The sequence below is a fragment of the Sus scrofa genome, chromosome 10 (genome assembly GCF_000003025.6).
Source record: "Sus scrofa isolate TJ Tabasco breed Duroc chromosome 10, Sscrofa11.1, whole genome shotgun sequence".
Taxonomy (NCBI): domain Eukaryota; kingdom Metazoa; phylum Chordata; class Mammalia; order Artiodactyla; family Suidae; genus Sus; species Sus scrofa.
Genome location: NC_010452.4, coordinates 27,744,056 through 27,761,552, shown reverse-complemented (window position 1 = coordinate 27,761,552; position 17,497 = coordinate 27,744,056). Strand labels below are relative to the sequence as shown.

The following is a 17,497-nucleotide window of genomic DNA, read 5'->3' as shown; positions in this document are numbered from 1 at the left end:
TCTTTTTGGCCTGCACCACAGCAGTGCGGGATCCCAGCTGCATCTGCAGCCTACACCACAGCTCACAACAATGCTGGATCCTTAACCCAGGGATCAACCCCCCCGCAACCTCATGATTCCTAGTCGAATTCGTTTCCGCTGTGCCATGACGGGAACTCCCAGTCTAGAATTTTGAATTCAGTGTGGCGTGGGTTCTTGCATGGTCCCAGATGGGTTTTCCTTTTTTTTCCCTATTAATTTTCACCTTTGTTTTTTGGTGTCTAGATTTTGTGGTGGTGATGGTGGTGGTGATTGTTTGCTTTTTAGGGCCACACCTGCAGCACATGAATGTTCCTAGGCTCGGGGTCGAATTGGAACTGCATCTTGCCAGGCTACCCCACAGCCACAGCAACGCCAGATCTGACCCACATCTGTGACCTACACCACAGCTCATGGCAATGCCAGATCCTTAACCCACAGAGCAAAGCCAGGGATCGAACCTGAGTCCTCATGGCTCTTAGATGGGCTTGCTACAACTGAGCCACAGCGGGACCTCCTCCCTATGTGTTAAATGAGGTGCCTATAGTGCTGTTCACAGGATGGTGGTAAGGGTCGAAGGGGTGATGTACATGTCTCCTTCGAGCAGTGCCTGCACACAGTAAGCGCCATGTGTTTGCCGCCTCCTCACTGGCATCCTCCAGACCATTCTCCCAATCCTGGGGAAACGTGGAGGTTTCCATGGTGGCCCCTCCTGTGACCCAGCCCCCAGGAGCAGATGTTGGGGTATCGTCATCGACCACAGCTGTGGCAGGGTACACTTGAGAGTCGCTTTTAGTGACAGCCCCTGTTTAAGCCTCACTCTATGTGGCAGCCCTGTAATTTCACATCCCCAAGATGGGGACGTTCCTGCAGGAAACCTGGGCTCTGTAAGGTCAGGCAACATGCTCATTAGTGCTGAGCCAAGATCCAGCCCGAAATAGCAATGCCAGCTTTCATGATCCATGCCGGGGCTTGGGGCTTCTCGAGTATGGACTCCTAGCCAGCCCAGGGGGCGGGCAGGGATCCACAAGGGGACCTTCTAAGGGGTGACCTGGGGTCCGTTCCCTTCAGCAGAGTCTTGCCAGCTCCGCGTTCAGCAAGACCCGCATGCTGGTTCGCATAGTCATTTCCCAGACGACCCCGGACCTCGGCTTCCGGATGAACCAGAAAGGGAGGAATTGGCTGCAAAGGCTCTCTAACCACCTTCTACCTTTTTTTTTTTTTTTTTTTTTTTTTTTTCTTTTCCTAAAAAAAAATCAACCTGAAATGAAGAATGGCTTGGGATGTGGGCACGCCCAGTCCTGGAATCTGGTTCTTGAGCATGATCACGGCAGGACCTCCTCCCTATGTGTTAAATGAGGTGGAGGATGCATCACAGAGGCCTTGTGGGCAGTTGCCTTGAGGAGGAGGCTCTGTCTGCAGAGAAAGCCAGCAGAGAGGCTTATTATCATCATTATTATTTTCTTATATATTTTTAGGGCCATACTCGCTGCATTTCCAGGCTAGGGGTCAAATCAGAGCTGCAGCTGCTGGCCTACGCCACAGCCACAGCAACTCGGGATCCAAGCCTTGTCTGCAATCTACATCACAGCTCACAGAAAAGCCAAATCCTTAACCCACTGAGTGAGGCCAGGGATCAAACCCACATCCTCATGGGTACTAGTCGGGTTCGTTACTGCTGAGCCATGACAGGAACTCCAGGTTTATTGTTTTTGTTTGTTTGTTTGTTTTGTCTCTTTCCTTTGTCTTTTCTAGAGCCGCACCCGAGGCATATGGAGGTTCCCAGGCTAGGGGTCAAATCAGAACTGTAGCTGCCGGCCTACATCACAACCACAGCAATGTAGGATCTGAGCTGCGTCTGTGACCTACACCACAGCTCATGGCAATGCTGGATCCTTAACCCATTGAACAAGGCCAGGGATCAAACCTGCGTCCTCATGGATGCTAGTCAGATTCGTTAACCACTGAGCCAACAATGGGAACTCCAAGTTCCATTCTTATCTGATTTTAACATACTGGTTTTAAGGGGTTTGGGGGGTTGGCTTATTTTTATTTTGTTTGATTGTCCTTCTAATCAGCTTTCCTATAAACTGATATTAAAAGGAGTTGCTTTTCCTCAGCCTGAGATTAGTGAAGAAAGATGCCCAGGAGTATTTCGAAAAAGAGGTCAAAGTTGGGAGTTTGCCCAGAATTTAAAAATTCACCCCAAGTAAACTGCATTTGCATAATGAACCGTTGCTGCTCCCCTCCTGCTGGGTCTAATTGCATCCTGCCACGTGTGAAAAGCCACGTCACTCTCCACGCTCTTATCTGGCTTTCCCAGATCAGAGCTCCTTCTCCCATCAGTCTGCTGATAGTTGGTCGTCTCTGCAGATGAGAAAGTGAAAGCTAAATTGCCAGGAGGCAAAAGGTGCTGAAAGAAAGGAAACTAGAAATCGAGATTCACCAGGGCTTCAAAAAGCCATGCAGTTACCAAATGATAACTCATTTAAAAAGGTAGTCACAGTATCAGGGTAAGTCAATGAGTGGCAGTGCCATGGAACCAAAGCTGGCCCGTCACCTGTTTTGTAAAGTTTTATCATAGCACAGTTACCCCCCTCTATTTATTCGGGTTGGTGGCTAGTTTCTAGCTACATACATGGCAGTCACAGCAGAGACCGCCTGGCCCTTTACAGAAAGGTTTGCTGCCCCCTGGTGGACGTACAGGAGATTCAAACAGGGTGAAATGGGAGCAAGCAGAGAGATGGGGAGGGGGGCAGCTGCTTTCCACTGACTTGGTCAGGGGATGCCTCTCTGATGGTGACATTTAAACCAATACCCGGGAGTTCCTATTGTGGCTCAGCGGGTTACAAACCTGACTAGTATCCAGGAGGATGCGGGTTTGATCCCTGGCCCTGTTCAGTGGGTTGAGGATCTGGCGTTCCTGTGAGCTATGGCGTAGGCTCCAGGTTTTCGTGGGATCTGGCATTGCTGTGGCTGTGGCGTAGACTGGCAGCTGTAGCTCCGATTCGCCCCCTAGCCTGGGAACTTCCATATGCCCGGGGCGCGGCCGTAAAAGGAAAAAAGGGAAGTGAGAAAGAAAGGGAGAAAAGAAAGAAGGAACGAAAGAGGGAGGAAGGGAGAGAGAGAAGGATGGTTAAAGCTAAGGGGGAAATACCATGTGTTCTAGCTTCTCACTATCACCAACGCACCTTTACGACCACCTGGGGGTCTGCTTTTGGTCTAGGATTCTGATTTCTCAGGGTTCATGCCACCTTCCCAGCCTGCACCCAAGAAGCCCCCAGGCCTTAGCACATCCCAGCCATATCCGCCAGCCTTTGGGGGCAGCGGCATCTGAGACAAGAGGATGTTTCAAGGCAGGAGCCAAGACTTAGGTCCCACGGTAGCCTCAACCCCCAGGCAGTGTCACCGCTACTGCTCTCTGGCCCAGTCAGTGAGGCCTGACCAGCCCGGGGAACGGGGGCGGGGGGTAGGGGGCTTGGAGCTTCTGTTAAATTAGACCGGGGTGGACTTTGGTGCTCCCCCTCCGAAGAACTCAGTATTCTCCCGCTTCTAGAGCTAGCTGGGAGCACGCTCAGCATCTTCCTTGATGTTACGTGCCCCTCTCTGCATCACAACGGTAGTCTGCCTTGGAAAGGACCCACACTTAGGTTCCTGGAAGGAGCCTTGCTGGTCTGGGCCGGACCCCTGCACCTGCTGCGACATCTAGTGGTGAAAAGTGAGAACGCACCGCCCACCCGGCAGGGAGAAATTTCAGAAACTTGAGTCCCAGTTTGAGTCTGTCAAACTGGGTTGTGTTCAGATTCTTCAAGGTTTTTCGTGAGCACAGGAAGGGGTCAGCCTCAAGGACGAGGTGAGATTTCCTCAGATGGGAGAAGTATATTTTGCCTTTCAAGATCATGGTGGATTCTGTCCATCTTGATGGAGAGAGCAGTTTCCTGGCCTGTCTTCCCAAGGGCAAGGTGAAGGATGAGTGAGTCTGTCCCAGCCCAGGCCAGTAGTCTTGATGGGGGCGGGAAGGGAGGAGCCAGGAAGAAATACAAAGGCCCTGGGCCGAGAGCAGCAACGTGAGGTGGCTTGCGGCCCCCAGACCCCTTCCTTTGGCCTTTGAAATCTTTTGCTCACCTGCCCACCACTCATCTACACTTGAAAGATTTGAAGGTGTGTGTGTGTTGGTGCAATCTTCCGGAATCAAGGACATCATAAAAGCCAAGGTGTCAGGCCAGTGTAGCAGCATTTTCTTGGACAAAACGAGATTTCTTTCTTTTTTCTTTTCTTTTTTTTTGTCTTTTTGCTATTTCTTGGGCTGCTCTTGCGGCATATGGAGGTTCCCAGGCTAGGGGTCCAATCGGAGCTGTAGCCACCGGCCTACACCAGAGCCACAGCAACGCGGGATCCAAGCCGCGTCTGCAACCTACACCACAGCTCACAGCAACGCCGGATCGTTAAACCACTGAGCAAGGGCAGGGACCGAACCCATAACCTCATGGTTCCTAGTCAGATTCGTTAACCACTGCGCCACGATGGGAACTCCAAAACGAGATTTCTTAAGGACAGTTATTATTTGGGAAACAGCATGTGACTAACGGATTCAGAGATGAGCACAGCCCTTCCAGAGGAAGGCTCAATACCTTTTTTTTTTTTTTTTTTTTTTTTTTTTTTTTTTGTCTTTTTAAGGCTGCCCTTGCGGCATAGGGAATTTCCCAGGCCAGGGGTCAAATCAGAGCTGCAGCTGCCGGCCTACACCACAGTCACAGCAACGCCAGATCCGAGCCACACCTGCAACCTACACCACAGCTCATGGCAACACCAAATCCTTAACCCACTGAGCAAGACCAGGGATCGAACCCACAACCTCATGGTTCCTAGTCGGATTCGTTAACCACTGCGCCACGACGGGAACTCCATCTGCTTGCCTTTCTTGTAGCAGTGACTTAAACTCTTGCTTGAAATCGGGATCATCCTGCACTAAATGGGCAAGATCTTGTGAGTGGGAAGCCTCACACGGGAACTCAAGCACAGCCCTGCTTTGAGGCATGGAGACTCTGCTCTCAATTTGTAAATCCTTGTTTATCCCTGTCTTCCCCTGCTTCTGGGCAATTCGCCCCTGCCCCTTTCAGGGACAACAGCAGTGAGTTCTGTCTTTGCCTCAGGCAAGCGCCTTGGCCCCTCTGAGCCTTTGGTTTCCACATCTGGAAGGGAGAACGACCACATTAACCCCAGAGGTTCCTTTGAGGTTCAGTAAGGAAGGCGAGGGAAAGCACAGCCGCAAGCTGGAAGGTCCACAGGGAGAAGTCAGTGCCCCAGATGGGAAGTGCATCCATCGTTCATGATCCAGGATCGTGAACATCCTCGGTGTGTTCGTGCAAAGGAATTCATGGGGAGCTCCTGTTGTGGCTCAGCGGAAACAAATCCAGCTAGGAACCATGAGGATGCAGGTTCGATCCCTGGCCTTGATCAGTGGGTTAAGGATCTGATGTTGCTGTGAGCTGTGGTGTAGGTGGCAGACTCAGCTCGGATCCTGCGTTGCTGTGGCTGTGGCGGCTACAGCTCCAATTCAACCCATAGCCTGGAAACTTCCTCCATCTGCTGTGGGTGCGGCGCTAAAAAGCAAAAAAGAAAGAAAAACAATTCATGACTCTGGTTAAGGACTAGTCAGGTCAGCTCTGTTCAGGGGGTACTGCTGGGGGTGGGGTGTGTTGCAGAGGAGAGAGTGTGACTCTTTGCTGGAGACTCCAGTGAGAATCCCTGGGGATTTATAACCACAGAGCCAGCCGGGTGGGTGGAATGTTGCTAAGAGGAAACCCAAAGGCTGCAGGGCTTCTTGCTGGATTGGCTGCTTTGGATTCTTTTATGAGATGATCAGCCAGTCACAGCCACCAGCGGAGACAGGAGAGGCTCAGGCGAAGACATAGTTTCTTATGTCTCAGGTCCCAGAGAGACAGACAGCAGGGTCCCAGAGCTCAGACTTGGGGGGGTAGGGGGGAGATAGTACAGAGAGGTCCCCGTGGCAAGCGCCTTTACTGGGGATCAGGGTGGGTACCCAAGGAAAGGCGTAGGGGGTGTCACCGGTGCACTGCAATGGCATAGGGTCACAGTTGGGAGGGGAGCTTGTGTCTCAGCCCACATTACACACTGGTGCCCCTGAGCCTGCTCACAGCCCTTTTGTGGGGGTGTTGAGGCATCAGGAAAATAAGTTTTAAAGGTTACTCATCAGGATTCTTGCTGAGGGTGGGCCCCAGGTGATCAGATATCAAGACTGGGCATGTGGCGTTTGCTCAGGTACCAAGGGTGGAGGATTTTCACTAAACTTACCCAGCAGGATTCTTGTTAAACCTGGACAAACCGGCCTCTCTTCTCTCTTGCCTCTGATTCTGGGGCTGACCTGGGAAGCAGGCAAACATCACCAGCCGCCCTGGGCCCACCCTTGCCCTTTCCCTGCGTGGAATTAGAAGGTGTGAGCCTGGCAGCAGCGCGGGGCAAGGCTGCCTTGGCTCAGGGTGGCTGCTGGAAGCACTCATGTCCACTGGCTTCCGTGGTCCAAGTCTGCTCAGAGTGCAAGGGCCTGGCCAAAGCTCAAACTGTCAGGATCTGGAGGGCAGGAAACAGAAGAGAGCCAACGGCGAGTTTCCATTGTGGCTCAGCAGATTATGAACCCATGAGGATGTAGGTTTGATCCCTGGCCTCGCTCAGTGGGTTCAGGATCCAGCCTTGCAGTGAGCTATGGTGTAGATCTGGCGTTGCTGTGGCTGTGGCTGTGGCCAGCAGCTGCAGCTCCAATGCAACCCCTAGCCTGAGAACTTCCGTAAGCCTTAGGTCATCTCCAAAAAGAAAAAAAAAAAAAAAAAAGGGAAAGGAAAGAGGAGAAAGCCATGCGTAGTTCTTTTTGAGCTGCACCCAGATCCACAATTGAAGCCAGAGGCAAGTTGTTTTCCTTTACAGCATCTCAGGAGAAGCAGCTACTGGCCTCACATGAAAGATTTGTGCTTCTGTGTGTGTGTGTGTGTGTGTTAGCTGTGTCATGAAATAAGTGGAGAATCTTTTAATTTACTCAGTGACAGCCTCCTGATGGAGGGCTGCTCACGGGACACTGATTGCAGTTCAGAGGCCCATTGTGATGAGGGGTAGGGATGGGAGGGGACTGATTTCAAGGGGCGGGAAAAGGGCTGATTTTTAAAGGTTAAATGAGCACAAGAGGTGGTAGATTGGCTTCAGGTGGTCATGGGTTTACCTGCAACATCGGATAGGATGGGGCTGAATGCCAGCACCCCGTTTTTTCCTGCAGTACCCCCATGCATAACTGTCTCAGAATAGAACTTTTCAGCTTCTGGGCTGACGCGGGTAATAATTCAGGGGACTGGCTTGTTGGCGTGACACCCCAACCCCCTCCATGCAGTGCAGTGTTTGGTCTCAGGCCCCACTGAGATTTGAAGTTAGAAGAACAAAGCCGATTAAGGACGATCCTAGGTTCTACAGATCACTGTCCAACTGTGGTTTCCAGCCCTAGCCCACCCAGGCATTTCATAAGGTACATACTGTGATGCCGCCTCTGCCATCTCGAAATAAAATGCACAGATAACAGTGTACCTACGCACGTAATTTTAAAAGATCGTAGAATGCCCTAACCGTAATATAACAAAGACACTCCAGGAATTTATATATATATATAAAATTTTATTAGGTGGGGATCTGGGATCATGCTCCTTAATTTTCATCCCAGCTCCACCTTCCTGAAGGGAAGAAGGATTTTTTAATTTTCCTTATTAGCTTGTATTGGAAGTGTCATGGCATCAGTGAATCATGAGTGCTTCTTATCTACATAGCTAATTTTATATATATATATATATATAATTTTATTTATTTATAGATATTAATGTATTTATTTATGTACATTATTTTTGTTTTGTTTTGTTTTTTAGGGCCATACCTGTGGCATATGAAGGTTCCCAGGCTAGAGGTCCAATCAGAGCTGCAGCCACTGGCCTACAACATAGCCACAGCCACAGCCATATCAGATCCGAGCCACATCTGTGACCTACACCACAGCTCATGGAAATGCTGGATCCTTAACCCACTGAGTGAGGAAAGGGATCGAACCTGTGACCTCATGGATGCTAGTCAGACTCGTTAACCGCTGAGCCATGACGGCAACTCCCTATATCTATTATTTGTATATAAATAGATATGTATTCATATACGTAATTATATATGCTAATTAAGTGTGTGTGTGTACATATAGTTTAAATATACTATAATATTATAACGTGTTTCAGTATGTAAATGCAGAGCGTGGGCAATGAGGAGACTGTGACATGGGCGGGTACTTGGGCCCATCTGCAGAATCACTGAATGTAATCCCTACGGAGGCCATTGTTCCCAAAGGTTAGGTTCTTGTCACCTCACAGAAGGAATACACAAACAAGACAGAAATTGAATTGAAAAACAAAAGTGAGGATTTATTTAAGTGAGAAATGCACCTGTTAAGGAGAGGTGGGCAGGGAGGCGAGCAGCTGCCCTGCATTTCTTGGCACATCTGTTATAAGGGGCATCCAGTTGCATGGGCGGGACATTCACTGGGAAGGTGGGGATCTGGGATCATGCTCCTTCATTTTCATCCCAGCTCCACCTTCCTGAAGGGAAGAAGGATTTTTTAATTTTCCTTATAAGCTTTTATTGGAAGTGTCCTGGCATCAGTGCATGATGAGTGCTTCTTATCTGCATAGCTAATTTCATTATAATTTTATTATGATAAGCAACAGGTTACATTCTGGAGATTTGCTCCCTTTTCCACCTTTCTTTGTCTGCCTCCAGGGCGCTTATCACCCCAAAATGTGTGGTTTCCTGTCAGTCTGGCGGTTCCCGCTTTTCTTTAGCTGCCCATGAACCCCACAGCTAAACCATGATGCATGGTTTCCTGCCATCTGGCCCCACGCCCCCCTCCTCTGCTCATACCTAACTGTCTGCCCCCTGCAACACCATGAATGCCGAGGGGCTAGAATGGCAACTCAAACACAACAAGAGGCCGACTTTCGGAAGCAGGGGGGTTGGGAGGTGGTCAGAGCTCCGGAAAGCTCAGGAAGAACATGCATATATATAATTCCACCAATTTACAAAACAGTTGCATTTTTGGGAAAGTCAGTATGTAGTTGAACCATGCCCTCCCCAAACCCTCTGGATCGTAATGTCAAATGCAGTTGAGCCCCAAGCTCAGAGGCTCATGAACAGGTTTTCCTCTTCTATAAATGCTCAGCAGACACTCAAAAGTCAGGCAGATGCTTTGCAGCAACATGGATGGAACTACAGATTCCCATACTAAGTGAACTAAGTCAGAAAGAGAAAGACCAACACCATATGATTTCACTTCTATGTGGCATCTAAAAAATGGCACAGATGAACCTATCTATAGAAAAGAAATGATCTCATGGACATGGAGAACAGACGTGTGGTTGTCAAGCGGGAGGAGGAGGCTGTGGGATGGACTGGGAAGTTTGGGGTTAATAGATGCAAACTATTCCATTTAGAATGGCTAAGCAGTGAGATCCTGCCATAATGCACAGAGGTATCCAATCACTTGTGATGGAACATGACGGAGGATAATGTGAGAAAAAGAAAATATGTATATGTATAACTGGGTCACTTTACGGAGCTGCAGAAAGTGGCAGAACTTTGTAAATCAATGATAATGTTTTTTTTAATAAAATCAAAAAATTTTAAATAAAAAAAGTCAGGAAGACTCAAGAGAATTCTTAACTCTCAGGGCATTGTGTGTACACGGCAGGACACCCAGCATCCACCTACCCACCCCCAGCAGCATCCCCCAGGGTTGAGAATTGAAACTGCCACCGTCCATTCCCAAAATGCCCGCTAGGGGGCAGTGTTGCCTCTGTTGAGACAGATGGGTCACCGTTTGCTAAGAGAAAATGGAGATGGGAACATTGGAGGCTTCAGGAGAGTCTCGAGTTTGTTGCCTGAGCTTGCTCTGTTCCAGTTGGTGGAAAAAGTAACAGAGGCTCAGCTGGAAGAGATCACCGGTAAATCGGCACCTCCCAGGATTTAGGTCTGGGAGCCATGGTCTGGCCAGGTCTGAGGTCACACTGAAAGGGAAAGGCAGGCACTTAATCTCTGAAACGCTCTTGCCTGGGTCACCCCGAATACGTCATGTACACGACACCTCTTTATTGAGCATCCTACCTCTTTATTGAGCACCCTCTTTATCGAGCATGCCTATACCTTTGCTAGGTTGGCCCCTAGTCTAGAGGGGAAGAGTCTCACAGCATCACACTGTTACTCCACAGTGGGGTCACAAGAAGAACCTTGAACCTGTCTGCGAAGAAATGGCAAGGGCACAGCAAACTAGGTCTCCTGGGATGGGTGGCAGTTAACAGGCTAAGGCAGAGGGGACCCTCCTGGGTAGCGGAGAAGGACTGGCTCTCAGGCTATATGCCGCAGCTCCAACAGGCTGTCACTATGGAGCTGGGAGCCGTGCCGGGCGTGTGGCTGGGGTGGAGCCAGGGTGGCCTAATCGATGCCTCAGTGTAGACCTTGACATAGGTTCTTTGGTGCTCACAGAGCACCGTGCCAGCACCACCCCTTCAAAAGCACCCGTGTTATATCTGATGTCACCTTGTTGACCTGTCTTTGTCCCTGCAAGACTGCAGATCTGGGGCAAGTACAGACCTTCCTTTATGTTCTAGCATAAATGTTGGCTAATGAATGAGTGAGTGAGCAAATCTGTGAATTATCCAGGACTGGGGAGACTTGCATTTCCCCGTAGGGCCGAGAAAGAAGAAGGCAGAAAGGTTGTAATGTCCCCCAGGCCCCTCCCCAGCATTTAGCTCTGCACCTCATGCTGCTTTTCTCGGCCTCTTGTCACACTATTGAGAGGGTCGTGGAGGAAGGAGAGCCCTCCACACAGAAGGAGCAGTTGCCCTGGCCAGTCTAACAGGGCCAACCCCATTTCACTTTTAATAGATCGTTTCACAGTAATTGTTCCATCCAGTTCGTTATACATCAAAATGCAGCAGAAATGGCATTAGTTTGTTCTTTTTCATGGCTGAGTAGTATTCCATCGTGTATGGGTACCACATCTGTTGATGGACATTTAGGTTGTTTCTGTATCTTGGCTGTTGTGCTATAACGAACATAGGGATGCACGTGTCTTTTTGAATGAAAGTTTTGTCTGGATATATGCCTGGGGCGGGGGGCGCTGGGGGGATGAGTGAGATGTACGGGTAGTCAGAGGTTAGTAGATGCAAACTATTACATCTAGAATGGATAAGCAGAGTTTCCTTTGTGACACAGTGGAAATGAGTCTGACTAGGAGCCATGAGGTTTCAGGTTTGATCCCTGGCCTCGCTCAGTGGATTAAGGATCCAGCGTTGCCATGAGCTGTGGTGTAGGTCACAGATGCAGCTTGGATCCCGAGTTGCTGTGGCTGTGGCATAGGCCGGCAGCCGTAGCTCGGATTCAACCTGGGAACCTCCATATGCCACAGGTGTGGCCCTAGAAAGCAGAAAATTAAAAAAAAAAAAAAAAACATTAGAATGGATAAGCAATGAGGTCCTGCTGTATAGCACAGTGATATCCAGGCATTTGTGATGGAACATGATGGAGGATAATGTGAGAAGAATAATATATATTTGTATATGTATAACTGGGTCACTTTGCTGCTGTACAGCAGAAATTGACAGAATACTGTAAGTCAACTGTAATTTAAAAATTAAATTAATTAATTAAAAGGCAAAAAAATATGCAGTGGAAGTCAGCAAATCCATAGAGACAGCACATTGGTGGCTGCCAGTAGCCGGGTAGAGAGGGGAGGGTCTACGAACGGGTACAGTTTCTTTGTGGGGTGTTGAAAATGCTTTGGGGAGTTCCCGTTGTGGCTCAGCCGGTTAACAACCTGACATAGTGTCTGCGAGGATGCAGGTTCGATCCCTGGCCTCGCTCAGTGGGTTAAGGATCTGGCGTTGCCACAAGCTATGGCGTAGGCTTCAGCTGTAGCTGTGATTTGACCCCTAGCCTGGGAACTCCCATGTGCCAGACATGCAGCCATAAAAAGAAAAAAACATTTTTTTAATGTAAAATAAGCACAACATTGTAAGTCAACTCAACTTTAAAAAAAATGAATTAAAAAATTTAGTGTAAAATAGATATAACATTACAATTCACCATTTTATTTTATTGCCTTTTAGGGCTGCACCTGCAGCACATGGAAGTTCCCAGGCTAGGGGTCGTATCAGAGCCACATCCACCAGCCTACGCCACAGCCACAGCCATAGCAACTCGAGATCCGAGCCACATCTGCAGCCTACACCACAGCTCATGGCAAAACCAGATCCTTAACCCACTAAGCAAGGCCAGGGATCGAACCTGTGTCCTCATGGTTGCTAGTCAGATTTGTTTCCACCGAGCCACGATGGGAACTCCGTCCTACATTAAAAATTTCTAAAGGCAGTGGGGACAGAAGGAAATGTATGTGCCACATGGATGGAAATCGCAGACTGGGGTACAAACTTCAATTATAAGTTAATCTCAGGGAGGTGCTGTACAGCACGCTGACTGGAGTTAATAATGCTGCACTGCACATGTGAAAGTTGATGAGAATAGATCTTTTTTTTTTTCTGTCTTTTCTAGGGCTGCTCCCATGACATATGGAGGTTCCCAGGCTAGGGGTCGAATCGGAGTTGTAGCTGCCAAGCCTACACCAGAGCCACAGCAACACAGGATCCAAGCCATGTCTGCGACCTACACCACAGCTCACTGCCACGCCGGATCCTTAACCCACTGAGCAAGGGCAGGGATTGAACCCGCAACCTCATGGTTCCTAGTCGGATTCGTTAACCACTGAGCCAAGATGGGAACTCCGAGACTAGATCTTTAAAGTGCTAATGACACGAAAGAAAGCTTTACTGTGTGTGGGGTTGGATGTGAACCAGACTTACTATGGCGATCTTTTCACGGTGTATACAGACGTGGAATCATTTCCGTTGTCCATCTGGAACTAGCATATTGTTATACCTGGACTCTAGTCTAATGGCATAGCTCAATTGAGGGTATAACTTATCCCTCAATTTTTTCAAAACGGAAAAGAAAACTCCCAGACCGGAAGGATGCAGCGAGCATCCAGAACCTTGGGGACCACATGTGTGTCCTGCTAGGGGTCTGCTCCTCTGTGACCATCAGGCCCTCTGTCCTCTGGTTTCAGGACACGCACCGAGGGCTCTTCATCCAGCAGCTGCGACCCACGCAGAACCTCCAGCCAAGAATCAAGCTGAAGCTGTTCGGCCACTCGGGGTCTGGGAAGACCACCCTGGTGGAATCTCTCAAGTGCGGGCTGCTTCGGAGCTTCTTCCGAAGACGCCGGCCCCGGCTCTCCTCCACCAACTCCACGCGCTTCCCGCCCTCGCCCTTGGCCTCCAAGCCAGCAGGTAGGCTCCCCCCACCCCCCAGCCCCCAGCTCTCCATTGGGTTCTAAGCTCGTGTCCAGGTCTGGGAAGAGGGGTGGCTTTGATGTGGGTGCTTGGCCAGAGGCTGGCTGGTTCCCGCAGTGTCGGTGGCCTCTAGGGGTGGTCTCCCTGGCTCCTGGCCTGGTGCCCACCCCTCTCTTGGCCAGCAAGGGCACCCTGCCCAAGTGATAGCCCGGAAAAGGCACCACTGAAATCACAGTCGACCATCATAGACATGCCAAATAGCACCATCAGGTCATGTCCTGCCAGGGGACTCTGCCTGTGAACACACGGAGAGCTTGGACTGGCACAGGTTCAAGGTGGCAGCGATGAGATCTCGACCCCAGGGTGGGTCCACCCCACCCCCCTGTAGGCTTTCTTCTGGGAGGCCTGCGGGCGCATCCTGGGATCCCAGAACACAGAGCAGCAAAAACGGAAGCCTGGGAGTTCCCGTTGTGGCTCAGTGGTGAACAAATCCGACTAGGAACCATGAGGTTGCGGGTTCCATCACTGGCCTTGCTCAGTGGGTTAGGGATCCGGCGTTTCCGTGAGCTGTGGTGTAGGTTGCAGAGGCGGCTCAGATCCCGCATTGCTGTGGCTCTGGCGTAGGCCGGGGGCTACAGCTCCGATTCAACCCCTAGCCTGGGAACCTCCATATGCCGTGGGAGCGGCCCAAGAAATGGCAAAAAAAAAAAAAAAAAAAAAAAAAGGAAGCTGTCTTGGCACATCTCCAACTGGGTGGGTGGTTTTTGAAAGGCTTCTGGTGGTTTTTCCATTGGTCTGTCTGCTCCTTGGGACCCTGGCTGGGAAGCGGACTTTGTCGTCTGCCCCCACCTCCCACAGACACGATTCTCTGGATTCACAGCCAGAGCTGCAGGAAGCACCTAGGTGAGCAAGAGGAAGTTGTGCAGGCTGGGGTGTTGTTTGTCCTGAACGCCCGCTTTAGAGTGGCGGGATTAAGTTTTTCAAAGATAAGAGTAGAGACCCAAGGAGTTCCCATTGCGGCACAGCAGAAATGAATCCAGCTAGTATCCAAGAATAGAGACCTGAACAGTGTCAATGTTGGGAGTTCCCGTTGTGGCTCAGTGGGTTAAAAACCTGACTAGTATCCACGAGGACGCGGGTTTGATCCCTGGCCTCGTTCATTGAGTTAAGGATCCGTCGTTGCCGTGAGCTGGGTGTAGGTTGCAGATGAGGCTTGTATCTGGCATTGCTGTGGCCGTGGCATAGGCCAACAGCTGAAGCTCCGATTTGAGTCCTAGCCTGGGAACTTCCATATGCTGCAGGTGCAGCCCTAAAAAGACAAAACAAAAAACAAAAACAATGTCAGTGGTGAAGCCTGAGCCTTGGATTCACTTTCTGTACATGATACGAAGGTGTCAGTCTGTTCCCCAGGATGAAAACAAATGTCTTTAAGTTTGTATTTCTTTGTGGTTTCTGTCTCTATAAGGAAGAGTTCTGGGCAGCCTTAATCAGGGGGTGGGGGACAGCTGCCTGAAATCTACCCGCTCCTTTCATCGTCTTCCCTCTGAACACGGCAGTAGACTTGGGAAGAAATATAACCTAAATGGATATATAATTAGAATGCTTATGGAGTTCCCGTTGTGGCGCAGAGGAAACGAATCCGACCAGGAACCATGAGGTTGGGGGTTGGATCCCTGGCCTCTCTCAGTGGTTAAAGATCCGGCATTGCCGTGAGCTGTGGTGTAGGTCACAGACACAGCTCAAATCTGGCGTTGCTGTGGCTGTGGTGTAGGCCAGCAGCTGTAGCTCTGATTCGTCCCCTAGCCTGGGAACCTCCATATGCCACAGGTGTGGCCCTAAAAAGAAAAAGAAAATAGAATACTTATAATATGACTAACACGTATTGCTGATATGAGCTGAGCACTAGCTGTGTGCCAAGAACTGGGCAAGATGTGGAACGTGTGACACCTCATTTAATCCACATGACAGCCTCATTGGCATTTTTACCACCCTTTTATTAAAACCCTGAGCTGTCAAGTAGATTGCCTGGAGTCACACAGCTGCCGGTTCACGACACGTCTGGCTCCCGAGCCAGAGCTTATTAAATGACACTTGCAACTCCATCCAACATAGGGCATATTCGTGCTCACGTTTTCCATTTTCCTCTGTAATTTTGCTTAACTTGGGGAATTAAGATAGGTTTACACTTTCTCAGAAGCCATTAGTTTTTCCAGTTTAATGATTTAGTTCAGCCTGTGTTTGTGGACCAGGCCTGTGTTTGCCTCAAAACTCCAAATGAGCTTCTCTGGCAGTTCCTAGTGTTACCTCTAGAGGGAGCCAACTCTCTCCTGTCCTGGATTGAAGTCACTCCAGTCTGAACCACTCTGTGCCTGTGAGAGACAAGCAGGTAAACAGGCAGACAGAGAGAGAAAGCAGAGACAGGAGTTCCCATCGTCGCGCAGCAGAAATGAATCCAACTAGGAACCATGAGGTTGCGGGTTCGATTACTGGCCTCTCTCAGTGGGTTAAGGATCCAGCGTTGCTGTGAGCTGTGCTGTAGGTCACAGAGGCGGCTCGGATCCCACGTTGCTGTGGCTCTGGCATAGGCAGGCAGCTACAGCTCTGATCCTACCCCTAACCTGGGAACCTCCATATGCCAAGGGTGCGGCCCTAAAAAGACAAAAGACAAAAAAAAGAAAAGAAAAGAAAGCAAGCAAGCAGAGACAGAGAAAGACAAAGAGATGAGATCTATCCAGATATGTGACCTGGAATTTTTATACGTCCTATTGGATATGAATTGATGCCCCAGGAGCCTGTGACCTACACTGAACCGGCCACATATCAGGTGATGTATGGGTTTCTCGGGAGGGAGAGATCTTATCTGCAGCTCAGCCCTCAGCCCTCAGAAATAATATGTCCATTCATCTTCCTCCTGGCCAGTTTCCCATATCTGGAAGAATCTGGAAGTAGATTTTTGCTAAAATGCAGCTCAGAGAGTACCTGTTGTGGCTCAGCTGGTTAAGAACTGGACTAGTATCATGAGGATGCAGGTTCGAACCCTGGCCTTGCTCAGTGGGTTAAGGATCTGGTGTTGCCCTCAGCTATGGTATAGGTCACAGACGTGGCTCGGATTTGGCATTGCTGTGGCTATGACGTAGGCTGTCAGCTGTAGCTCTGATCTGACCCCTAGCCTGGGAACTTCCATATACCGCGGGTGCAGCCCCAAAAATAAATAAATCAATAAAGTTTCCATCCAGACTGGAAATCAACAATTAATTTCAGTCCTGCTTGAGGCCAGGAAGAACCAGGAGGCTGTGTCTGCAGGAAAGTTGTTCGCCTTTAGAAACTTGGCCCTTTGCTTTGCGCTGGAGGCCAAAGGACGGGCCACCAGCCGGAGGACAGGACTGGGAGGTGTGGGGGACCACACGCACACTCACCTCGTAGCCAGATAAGTGCTGTAGCTGTTGAACTGTGGTTCTACGATGCCAGCAGAGGAGTAAGTGTTTAGGGGAAGCGCTGCAGGACAGGTTTGCAAGAGGTCTCTTCTGACTGGGGCACAAAAGTGCCTTTTCCATCAGCAGCTGCCACTTTTCACCACTAGGGGTCAGCAGTTAGCAAAAAGGTTTTCCCTCCAAGGATTGTAATGTTTCCCTGTGATAACTGAGAGTTTAATAATACTATATACAAAGTGTGTCCTAACCTTTCATCCTGCCAACAAAAACTATCAGCAAGGTGCAGGAAGGTCTGTCACACACTGAATCTGGTCTGCTCTCCCCAACCCCGCCAGCAAGCACCAGCCTGCAGTGCCACTGAGACAAATCTTATTCCCGACAGTGGTCAGAGCACAGGGAAATGGACAAACCCATTCTTGCAAAGCCCCGTGGCTTTTGTCAGAATTGGACTAATGATCTGCAAAGAAATATGCTAAAATGTCCATCACATTGTCATAGACAGTTGAGTTGTTTTGTTTTCTTCTTTACATGTCTGTTTGCCAAGTTTTCTGCTTTTATAACCTGGGGGGAAAACATACATATATGAACTGTTCTTCACATCTTATTGCCCCTCCT

At 49.6% G+C, this 17,497-nt stretch overlaps 1 protein-coding gene across 19 annotated transcripts in view; it reads left to right on the top strand.

Moving 5' to 3' along the window:
• Positions 1 to 17,497, top strand: part of DAPK1 (death associated protein kinase 1) — a 230,065-nt gene that overhangs the window by 193,156 nt on the left and 19,412 nt on the right. For all 19 annotated transcript variants that reach the window (XM_021064621.1, XM_021064612.1, XM_021064619.1 and 16 more), the window contains one exon: positions 13,226 to 13,448. In XM_021064621.1, coding sequence (XP_020920280.1) covers positions 13,226 to 13,448 — 223 coding nt within the window. The remainder of the gene's footprint in view (positions 1 to 13,225; positions 13,449 to 17,497) is intronic.